General features: G+C 36.8%; 1 protein-coding gene across 3 annotated transcripts in view; it reads right to left on the reverse strand.

The window, feature by feature from the left end:
- LOC138172151 (lipase member N-like) overlaps window positions 1–12441 on the reverse strand; it is a 55275-nt gene that overhangs the window by 29379 nt on the left and 13455 nt on the right. For all 3 annotated transcript variants that reach the window (XM_069101769.1, XM_069101770.1, XM_069101767.1), the window contains 2 exons: window positions 11534–11649; window positions 10894–11011 (listed from right to left, as the gene is read on the reverse strand). In XM_069101769.1, coding sequence (XP_068957870.1) covers window positions 10894–11011; window positions 11534–11638 — 223 coding nt within the window. In that variant the 5' untranslated portion in view covers window positions 11639–11649. The remainder of the gene's footprint in view (window positions 1–10893; window positions 11012–11533; window positions 11650–12441) is intronic.

Genomic DNA, 12441 nt, shown 5'->3' on the forward strand with positions numbered 1-12441 from the left:
CAGAACTAACTTTGAAGGCAGTAGCATGAAAAAGTCTGAAACCTGGGACAGTTCCTCCCCACTCCAAAGTGAGCAGAACCCACTTTTAGCATTAAGTTCAAAGGCAAGAAATACACTGGAAAAAAACTAGTAAATAAGAACAGCACAAAAAGAACTTTACCATTAAATGCCTACAGTGGCAGAGAAGACCAAAACAAAACTTGGAAGAAGATAACAACATGAAAACAGTTATAACAAAGCCTCAAAGAAAAATATTAATTGGATCCAAGGCCAACAAGAATTCCTAGAGGAGTTAAAGAAAGAGATAGGAGTGGCAAAGGAAAAATGGGGAAAGAAATGAGTGACGCAAGAAAATTATGAAAAGACAGCTAAGAGGACTCAAGATGGCAGAATAGAAATCAGCTTGACTCTCCCAACATCCCTTCTTTAAAATAATGCTTCAAATAAAATTCTGGAGGGTAGAGTCAATATGGCAGAGAAAAGGAAGGGACACACCTGAGTGCTCCCAAAGTCCTCTCGAAACAACATTAAAATAATACCTCCAAACTAATTCTGGAGTGGCAGGAAAAGGTCTGTCTCATTGGGGTGAGTGGAGCATAGTCTAATGCAGGTCATGTCTGGAAAACCAGCAGAAGGCCTTGGGGATGACTGAATCATCTGTGGCAGCTTCTGGAGTTCTCAGCCTACAGATGCTAAGGGAGTCAAACAAGTGGTGAGAAGGAGATTACAGGGGACCCTTTGTTGGCTCTGGGAGCAGGACTCTTGTTAAATTGCCCATAGATGGAGATGGTGGAGTAAAAACAGGACCTCCGAGTGACTCTGGCTCCCACCACCACAATACATGCAAAAAAATTACTCTAAACAAATTTTAGAGCTACAGAACCCACGAAGTGACAGAGAGAAACAAATCTCCTGTTGAAGGCAGCCAGGCAGGCTGACAGGAAAGGTCTATCCCAGCACGTTGGGAGCCGAGCACAGTCCCCTGTGAGCCACACAGTTCTGGCTTCAGGGCAGCCTCAAACCGGTGGTGGCCAGAGCAGACTTCGGGAGAGTGAATCACCATCAGTTGTAGCAGTTTTCAGACTTAGCCCATAAACGCCAAAAAAGAAAGTAAAAGGTCAGTGGGGAACACTGTTGGCACTGAGTAGAGAAGAGCGAGGTCCAGTCCCTGCCCCTGGGGTGAGGAATGGCAGAGCCCTGGTGGCTGCAGCTGCCTCCACGAAGCTTCTCTTGGAGCTCCGGTCCTGCAGATAGTTGGGGGACCAAGCTACCATTCCGAGGGTAATTGCTCTTGCTTTAACCTGCTTCGATCTGGATCGTGGTCTTGAGTGGTGGTACTGGGGTGTGTGGCCACTGTGGCAGAGCTTGTGGGGGCTGCAGAGGGGGCACACTTCTCATAGCTCTGACAGCTGCAAAAACCCCAGCGATTTGGGACATAGCTCTCTGCAATCTGGAGACAGAGTTCAACTGTGGCAAAGAGCTCAATAGTCAAATAATTGGCTGGCAATATGAACAAGCAGAAGAAGCACAAACAGACCATATAATCCTTTTGTGGGGACAAAATGGATCAAAGCATGGAACAAGAGGAGGACAATAAAGTCAGAACTCTTGCATCAAAACCTTCCAAGAAAAATATAAATTGGTTACAGGCCCCGGAGGGGCTCAAGAAGGATTTTGAAAATCAAGTAAGAAAAGTGGGAGAAAAATTGGGAAGAGAAATGAGAATGATGGAAGAAAATAATGAAAAGTGAGTCAACAGCCTGCTAAAGGAGGCCCCCCAAAATACTGAAGAAAATAACACCTGAAAAAATAGAATAAACCAAATGACAAAAGAAGGCCCAAAAAGCCAATGAGGAGAAGAATGCCTTAAAAAGCTGAACTTGCCAGATGGAAAAGGAATTTTAAAAACTCACTGAAGAGAATAATTCCTTCAAAATTAGATTGGAGCAGATGGAAGTTAATGACTTTATGAGAAATCAAGACACTATAAAACAGATATAAACAAATGAAAAAATAGAAGGCAATGTGAAATATCTTATTGGAAAACCCACTGATCTGGAAAATAGATACAGGAGAGACCATTCAAAAATTACTGGACTACCTGAAAGCCATGATCAAAAAAAGAGCCTAGACACCATCTTTCAAGAAATTCTCAAGGAAAATTGCCCTGATATTCTAGAGCTAGAGGGCAAAATAGGAATTGAAAGAATTCACGATTGCCTCTTGAAAAAGATCCCCAAAAGAAAACTCCTAGAAATATTATAGCCAAATTCCAGAGTTCCCAGGTCAAGGAGAAAATACTGCAAGCAGTCAGGAAGAAACAATTTGAGTATTGTGGAAACACAATCAGGATAATACAAGATCTAGCAGCTTCTACATTAAGGAATTGAAGGGCTTGGGATATGATATTTCAGAGGTCAAAGGAGATAGGACTAAAACCAAGAATCACTTACCCAGCAAAACTGAGTATATAACGCTACAGGGAAAAATATGGTCATTCAATGAAATAGAGGATTTTCAAGCATTCTTGATGAAAAAACCAGAGCTGAGCAGAAAATTTGACTTTCAAATACAAGAAGAAAGAGAAGCATGAGAAGGTAAATGGGAAAATAAGGAACTTATTAAAGTTGAACTATTTACATTCCTACTTGGAAAAACGATAATTGTAGCTCATAAGACTTCTCAGTATGAGAGGGAATATCTATATATGTGTGTATATATATATATGTATACATACATATATGTGTGTATATATATATATGTATACATACATATATGTATGTATAGGAGGATGTATGTGTGTATAAATATATATGGGAGTGTATGCATATGTATGTACATGTATACATAGACTGAGGGCACAGGATGAGTTGAATAAGAAGGGATGATATCTAAAACAATAAAATTAAGAGGTGAGAGGAATATATTGGGAGAAGGAGAAAGGGAGAGATACATTAAGGTGAATTATCTCATATAAAAGAGGCAAGAGAAAACTCTTACAATGGATGGGAAGAGCAGGAAGGTGAAAGGGAATTGGTCAACCTTATTCTCATTGAATTTGGCTTAAGGAGGAAATAAAATACACACTCAATTGGGTATATTACCCTACAGAAAAATAGGGGGGAAGGGGATAAGAGGGGGGATGATAGAAGGGAGGGCAGATTGGGGGAGAGGGTAGTTAGAAGTAAACACTTTTGAAAAGGGACAGGGTTAAAGGAGATAATAGAATAAGTGGGGGTTGGGATAGGATAGAGGGCATTATAGTTAGTCTTACACAATATAACTACTATGGAAATGTTTTGTGTAACTACACATGTACAATCTATATTGAATTGTTTATCTTCCCAGTTGGGATGGGTGAGGAGGGAAGAAGGGGAAAAATCTGTTTTAAAATAATTGCTTTTTACATGCAACTGGGAAATAAGATATACAGGCACTGGGGTATAGAAGTCCATCTTGCCCTACTACAATGTTAAGGGGGGGATGAGGGAGGATATAAGGGAGAACAGATTGGGGAAGGGGTATTCAGTAGGCTCACTATTTTGGCGTGGGAGTAAGGGAAAGATGGGGAAAAATTTTGTAACTCAAAATATTGTGGAAATGAATGTTGAAAATTAAAAATAAATAAATTAATAAAAAATAAATTGCCCATACATGGTTCCAGGTCATAGTCCCAGGGTGAGGAGGAACACTAGTAGAATTGTGACCCTGGTCAAAGTTCCAGGGCAGAAAAGAGTATTTGTAGTAGCTCACAGACCAGAGCACAGGCCAGGAGAGCAGTGAATACACCTCTTCTTAGATCTACTACCTTAGGAGAACTGAAAACTTACAGAAACCCCCAGAATTAGCTCTGTAAGCAACAGCACACAAATCATGAAGCTTGGAACAGTGCCCCCTCCACCTAGAAAGTAGAGCCACTTTTAGCAGAGCCTAACTTCATGAAGTTAAAAACCAAGAAATAGACTGGAAAAATAAGTAAACAATAAAATAAAAACCTGACCATAGAAAGTTACTATGGAGACAGGGAAGATCAAAATACAAACTCAGGAGAAGACAATTAAATTAAAGCTACATGCAAAGTCTTAAAGAAAAAATGTCCCTGGAAGAGCTCAAAAATATTTTAAAAATCAAATAAGAGAGATAGTGGAAAAATTGGGGAAAGAAGTGAAAGTGATGAAAGAAAATCATGAAACAAGTCAATAGTTTGGTAAAGGTGACACAAAAAATACTGAAGAAAATAACACCTTAATTAAAAAAAAAATAGGCCAGGGATTCCAGGTGGCACAGTGAATAGAGCACCAACCCTGGAGTCAGGAGGACCTGAGTTGAAATCCGACCTCAGACACTTAACAAAAATACTAGCCATGTGACCTTGGGCAAATCACTTAACCCCAATTGCCCTCCCCTCACCCCTCCAAAAAAGCAAAAATTAATTAATTAATTAATAAAAATTTAAAAATAGGCCAAATGGTAAAAGAGGCCCCAAAATCCACTGAAGCGAATTCTTTAAAAAGCAGAATTGGTCAATTGGAAAAAAAGTACAAAAGCTCACTGAAGAAAATAATTCCTTAAAAATTAGAATTAGGCAAGTGGAAGCTAATGATTCCATGAGACATCAAGGAACAATAAAAAGAATGAAAAAAATAGAAGAAAATGTGAAAATCTCATTGGAAAAACAATTGACCTACAAAAAAGATCAAGGAGAAATGATTTAAAAATTACTGGACTACCTGAAAGCTATGATTTAAAAAAAAGAGTCTAGACATCATCTTTCAAGAAATTATCAGGGAAATTGCTCTGATATAGAGCACTATATCACTTCTTTCACTGCCCTGAAAGAATCCACTAATCATTTCTTGATAAAGATCCCAAAGTGAAAGCTCCCAAAATTATTATAGCCAAACTCCAGAACTCTAAGGTCAAGGCAAAAAATAATGCAAACAGTCAGAAAGAAACAATTCACATATCATGGTTCTGCAGTCAGGATAACACAAAATTTGGCTCCTTTTACATTAAAGGATCAGAGGACTGGGAATATGAAATTCTGGAGGGCTAATGAGCTAGAATAATAATTAGGAATCACCAACTCAGAAAACCTGAGTGTAATCCTTCAGGGGAAAAATGGAAAATTAATGAAATTGAGGATTTTTAAGCATTCCTGATGAAAAGACCAGAGCTGAATAGAAAATTTGACTTTCAAATACAAGACTCAAGAGAAGCACAAAAAGGTTAACAGAAAATAGAAATCATAAGGGAGTAAATAAGATTAGACTATTTGCAATCCTACATTGGAAGATGATACTTATACCTTCTAAGAACTTAATTATTATTAGGACAGTTAGAAGAAGTGTACATAGACAGAGGGCATGGGTTTGAGTAGACTATGAGAGGATATCAAAAAAATAAAATAAAGGGGTGGAAAAAGGAATGCACTGAAAGAGGGGGGTAAGAGAGAGGTAAATTATCTCACATAAAAAAAGGTATGAAAGAGCTTTTACAGTGGAGGGGAAAATGAAGGGTGGGAGCAGGCAACACTTGAACCTTATTCCCTTTGTCTCAAAGAGGGAATAACACACACTCAGGTGGATATATAAATCTATGTTACTCTACAGGGAAGTAGTAGGACCAAGAGAGGATGGGGGAACTGATAGAAGGGAGGACAGATTAGGGGAGGCAGTAGTCAGAAACTAAACACTTTTGAAAAGGGACAGAGTGTAAGAACAGAAAGGAGGATAAAGCAGGGAGGAGGCAGGATGGAGGGAAATACACAGCTAGTAATCACAACTGTGAATGTGAATAGGATGAACTCACCCATAATGTGGAAGTAGAAAGCAAAGTGGATTAAAAAACAGAATTCTACAATATGTTATTTACAAGAAACACACTTGAAACAGAAAAATATACACAGAGTAAAGATAAAGGGTTGGAGCAGAATCTATTATGCTTCAGCTGAGGTTAAGAAAAAAAAGCAGGGATGGAAATCATGATCTCAGACAAAGTAAAAGCAAAAATAGATCTAATTAAAAGAGATAAGGAGAGAAACTACATTTTGCTAAAAGATAACATAGACGACAAAATAAACTAAATAGTAAACATATATGCACCAAATGGTATAGCAGAAAAATTCTTAAAGGAAAAGTTAAACCAGTTATAGGAAGAAATAGTAAACAATACTCATGGGAGACCTCAACTTTCTGCTCTCAGAACTAGATAAATCTAACCAAAATATAAATAAGAAAAAAGTTAAAGAGGTGAATAGAGTTTTAGAAAAGTTAGTTATGACAGACCTCTGGAGAAAATTGAATGGGAATAGAAAGGAACATATCTTTTTCTCATAAGTACATTGTAACTTTACAAAATTTGACCATGTATCAAGCTATAAAAATCTCAGCAAATGCCAAAAGAGTAGAAATATTAAATGCATCCTTTTCAGACCATAATGAAAAACAAAACCAAACCAAAGTTACATTCAACAAAGAGCTGTAGAAATGTAGGTTAAAAATTAATTGGAAACTAGTCTAATCCTTAAAAAAAAGAGTGGGTCAAAAAGCAAATCATAGAAACAATAAATAAGTTCATCAAAGAGAATGACAACAGTGAGACAACATACCAAAATTTGTGGGATACATTCAAAGCAGTGCTTGGGGGAGAATTTATATCTCTAAAAGCTTATATCAAAAAAGAGAGAAAAGGCAGATTAATGAACTGGTCATAAAACTAAAAAAAGCTAGAAAGAAAACAAATTAAAATACTAATTTAAAAACCATTTTGGAAATCCTGAAAGTCAAAGGAGAGATTAATAAAATTAAAAGTAAGGAAAAGTATTGAACTACTAAAAGTAGGAGCTGATATTATGGGAAAAAACACAATAGAATCAATAAACCTTTGGTTACTTTGAATAAAAAAAGAAAAAAATTGCCAGTATCAAAAATGAAAGGATTGAATTCACCAATAAAAATATAATTAAAACGATTGTTGGGAGCTATTTTGCCTGATTACATGCCAATAATTCCAACAAAGTAAGTGAAATGAATGAATGCTTACAAAAATTTAAATTGTCCAGAATAACAAAAGAGGAAATAGAATACCTAAGTAACCTTATCTTAGAAAAAAAAAATGAACAAGTCATCAATGACCTCCCTAAGAAAAAAGTCACCGGAACCAGATGGATTCACAAATGAATTCTACTGAACATTTAAAAAATAATTAATTCCAATACTACATAAACTATTTGGAAAAATAGGCAAAGAAGAAGTCCTATGAAATTCCTTTTACAAGATAACTATAGTGCTGATATGTAAATCAGGAAAAGTGAAAACATAGAAAACTATAGACCAATTTTCCTAATGAATATTGACCCAAAAATTTAAATAAAATACTAGCAAGGAGACTGCAGCAATATTTCACAAATATCATACACTATTTCTTTGTAGGATTTATAATAGGAATGGTTCAATATTAAGAAAACTCAGCTTAATTGCCCATATCAATGGCAAAAACAACAAAAACCAAATAATTATCTCAATAGATGCAGAAAAAGCTTTTGACAAAATACAACTCATTTCTATTAAAAACATTCGAAAGCATAGGAATAAATGGGGCTTTTTAAAAAAAATGATAAATAGTATCTATCTAAAACCATCATCAAGCATTATCTGTAATAGGGATAAACTAGAGGTCATACCAGTAAGATCAGGGGAGAAGTAAGGATGCCCATTGTTGCCACTATTATTTCAACATAGTATAAGAAATGCTAACTAGAGCAATAAGAGAAGAAAAAGAAATTGAAGGAATTAAAATAGGCAATGAAGAACTAAAACTATCACTCATTGCAGATGATATGATGGTATACTTAGAAAATCCTAGGGACTCAGCTAAAAAACTAGTTGAAATAATTGACAACTTTATCAAAGTAGCAGTATATAAAATAAATCCACATTCTATAACCAAGGAAGTCCAGCAGCAAGAGAGAGAAAGAGAAATTCCATTGAAAATAACTGTAGATAACATAAACTATTTAGAAATCATTCTGCCAAGACAAACCCAGGAACTATAGAAACACAATTACAAGACACTTTTCACACAAATAAAGTCTGATCTAACTGGAAAAATATCAATTGCTCATAAGTAGACCAAGTCAATATAATAAAAATGACTATCCTATATAAACTAATTTACTTATTCAGTACCGTACCAACTAAACTACTAAAAATTATTTTTAGGTAGCTGAGAAAAAGAATAACAAAATTCATCTAGGAGAACAAAAGGTCAAGAGGTCAAGAACAATAAAAGAAATCAATGAAAAAATCTGAAGAAAGGTGGCTTAGTCATACCAGATCTCAAATTGTATTACTAAACAATAATCATTAAAACAATCTGGTACTGGCTAAAACAGTGAATCAATGGAATAGATTAGGTACATAGTATATTGTTATAAACAACCATAGGAATCTAGTGTTTGATAAACCTGAAGACTCAAGTTCACTATTTAACAACAACCCCCCCCCCCTCCAAAACAAACAAACAAACAAAAAATAACTGCTGGGAAAACTGGAAAGCACGTTAGTAAAAAAAAAAAATAGGTATAGTCTAATATCTCATATAGTATTTATTGTAAGATAGGGTCAAAATGGGTACATGCTTGACATAAAGGGAGATACGGTCAGGAAATTAGGGGAACATGGAATACTTGTCAAGTGCATGAATAAGGGAAGATTTTATGATCAAACAAGAGACAGTATTATCAGATGCAACATGGATTATTATGACTATATTAAATTACATTAAATTAAAAAGTTATTGCACAAACAAAACTAATGTAGCCAAGATTAGAAGGAAAGCAGAAAACCAGGGATTTTTTTTTATAACAAGTGTCTCTGATAAAGGTTTCCTTTCTCAAATATATAGAGAACTGATTCAAGTTTATGAGAGTACAAGTAATTCTTCAATTGATGCATGATCCAAGAATAAGAACAGATAGTTTTCAGAAGAAGAAATCTAAACTATCTATAGCTACGTTAAAATGCTCTAAATCACCATTGGTTAGAGAAATGTAAATTAAAAGAACTCTGAGGTACTACCTCACACCTATTAGATTATCTACTATGACAGAAAAGGAAAATGACAAATGTTGGAAAGGATGTAGAAAAATTGGGACACTAATGCATTGTTGGTAGAGTTGTAGACTGTTCCTATCATTCTGTAGAACACTTTGGAACTATACCCAAAAGGCTATATAATGTACATACCTTTTGATCCAGTGATAGTACTACTCAATGTGTATCTCAAAGAGATCAAAGAGAAAAGAAAAGGACATTTTTGCACAAAAATATTTCTAGCAACTTTTTTTGTGGCAGCAAAGAATTTGATATTGGGGGGATGTGAATCAGTTGGGGAATGACTAAATAAGTTGGGGTATGATTCTAATGAAATATTATTGTGCTATAGGAAATGACAAGCAGCATGCTTTTAGAAAAACCTGGAAAGACTTGCATGAACAGATGCAAGTGAAGTGAGCAGAACCAGGAGAGCGTTGTATACAATAACAGCAATGTTGTGTGATGACCAACTGTGAATGGCTTATATATTCTCAGCAATACAACGATCCAAGACAATTCCAAGGGACTCATGATGAAAGATGCTATCCACCCCCCAGAGAGAACTGACGGAGTCTGAATGCAGATTAAGGCATCCTATTTTTCACTAACATCTACTTCCCTCCTTGTTCCTACTGCAAATGTGACATTTTAAATTGTCCCTTAGTCCTCATCTTTTCTCCTTCTGAAAATGGAGGACTTACTGTGTAATCTCCTTCCTGGCTACCCCCTTTCCCTTACACACATATTGTGTCCAGCTCTTGAAGGGTTTATTTGAAGCTTTAGAGTCAGAGTCTTTCTTTTCTCCCAAGAAAAGAAAAAAAAAGACATTCCTGTCCTCCAAAATAAAAACCATTCTCTCCTCTCACCTCAATTACTGGCTCTAAAGAAAGCCCATGTGGTTTCTTTCCTCTACTACAATGCATTACCAGGTACCATTTCTTGAGTTTTCTCTAAGCTACTGATAAGTTAGCTTAAGTGAGCAACAGATAGTAACATGGATTATTTATTTCATCCTTTAAATTTGCAAAGTATTTTATAAGTAGGAAAACTATAGGTAGCATAACTATATATATATAAACTACAGGTAGTATAATCATCCATTTTACAGATGAAGAAACTGAGGCTCAGGGAGGTGTAGAGATTTGTCATGGGTTACATAGTTGGTTTGTGTCAGAGGCAGAATTGTAACCCATTTGTTTCCAGAATTCAACTCTAACACTCTTGACTACAACTGGCTACCCTCTGTAGCTAAGATCTACTCTGGCCCAGCTACTGGGCATTCTTGCGCACTGCATTTAAAAGCAGAAAACCTATATTCAAATTCTGGCTTTTCTATTTACCTCCTGTGTGACCTTGGGCATGTCCTTTCTCTTCTCTGGGACTGTTTTCTCATTTGTAAAATAGGAGGATTGGATGAGATAGTCTCTAAAGTTATTTCTTATTCTAAAAGCAACCCTGTCCTAAATTGCTGGAGCTGGTCACTCCTGTGAGAGCAAGGAGGGCAGCATTAACTCAATTTACCCATTCCTCATCTTCTCCCCCCCCCCCCCCCACTTGCTAGTACCTTCCTGCTAAGTTGCTAGTACCTTTTTCCCACAAATTATTTTTATAGACCTCTTTAGACTCATTTTTCCTTTGGCTATGTTTTGTAAACTCAAGGAGTTTTACATTTGTCTTTGTACACTTGCAGTTTGATTTATTGAGTCATTCTTGGGGCCAGGTTTCCCAAACTGATCTAACTTGGCCTGCCCAACTAGATCACCAGTCTTGTTTCCCCTCCTGAAACAAGGCATACCTTTTCTCTCTGGAGGTCTATGACCATGGGGAATTCGATTGACACTGAGTATGTAACCATCTTCAGTTAGGACGTCATATTCCTCACTGGGGTAGCCAGAGTAGGTGATGAGCTCACTCTGTGCAAAAATACAAAATGCATTAGTGCCAGGAGTTGGGTCAGGTCTTCTTGGATGCTGTTGTAAAGGAAGTTCAAGTATCCAAGGTGGGGCTTTCTTTTTTGCTAATATTTTGATAAGTCACTGTGGAATTCCAAGGGATGTGGGAGGGAGTACACTAAAGTTTCCAACAATAGTCCCTAACCACTGCTTCAATACATCTAGGAAGAGTGATCTTGTCAATTTGGGGACCTTCTTCATGCACACAGATCTCAGGTGCCCTGTCATCCAGTACATAATCTTGAATGCCTATCAAGATAGCCAATTAAATCCATCACTAAATCCATCACTTTGAAGTCAATCAAATAGGAGCTCCAAGCCAGCAGAGAACTCAGAAGCCATCCAGGCCTATCCCTTCTTGGACAAGAATTCTCTACAACACATTCAACCAGTGGCTGTCCAGCCTTTTCTGGAAGACATCCTGGGAGAGAGAATGTGCTAGAGGTCCAAATTTAACATTTCCTTCCCTCTTCCATAACTTACAATATTCATCCACACTTCAGGTTCCACGGGATATTTTGACTCAGAGAATCCTTGGGCATTTAGAACTCCATAGATGAAACATATTACTGCTGAAAAGAGCCACATCTCAGGGTTACCTAGAACAAGACATTAACTATTAATATTAAGGGGTATGAATCCTTAAAAAATTAAAGCCAAGCTTTGGATGACAGACACTGTGAAAGAAGATATTGTCCAAGATGGCTGGCAGCCAGAACAGCACCATTAAGGTATTTGTCTGAACAAGAGGTAGTGTGACTTTTCTCAGTTATGAAAAGGAAAACAAGATACTGAATTCAGTGGTTCAACCAGGTTCGTGTCACACCTTACATCGGTGTTTCCCAACCTCTTTCAAGTGATGACACATCAACAGGAAACATTCCAGAAGTTATGGGACACACCAACACCTGAGGAAAGCAACTTCAGTGCCAATTGAGATTGGAGCTGGAACCCAGAAGCCAACAGAACCACTCTGGGGGATGAAATGCCCTCTTCCCTGGAGACCCAAAGATTCATCTTGTGTGATTTCAGTGTGTCAATTTTGCTCTTATCTAGTTGCAAGAAGTTGCATCTCCATGGTGGGGGGACAAGAACGTGATTTAAGCACTTTTTCCATAAACAGCAAATACGATACCTTTAAAACTTGGTATGCCTTCGCAGCAAAGTTATTTTCTATCTAATGTTTGTGGGTTTGGTCACCATTTTAGATTTTAAGGAGTTGTATAGAACAGTGAATAAGTTTTGTTTGCTCAGCTAATGTCCTTCCAAATATTATAACCCTATTTATTCAAAGTGATCAAAGGATTACTTAAGTATTGTTGTTATCTACATTGTATCCTACCGTGTTTCCCCGATAATAAGACCTATCCCGAAAATAAGCCCTCCCCTTA

Source organism: Petaurus breviceps, unplaced genomic scaffold, assembly GCF_028583685.1.
Source record: "Petaurus breviceps papuanus isolate PSGF00001 unplaced genomic scaffold, PetGlider_PUasm1.0 490, whole genome shotgun sequence".
NCBI lineage: Eukaryota > Metazoa > Chordata > Mammalia > Diprotodontia > Petauridae > Petaurus > Petaurus breviceps.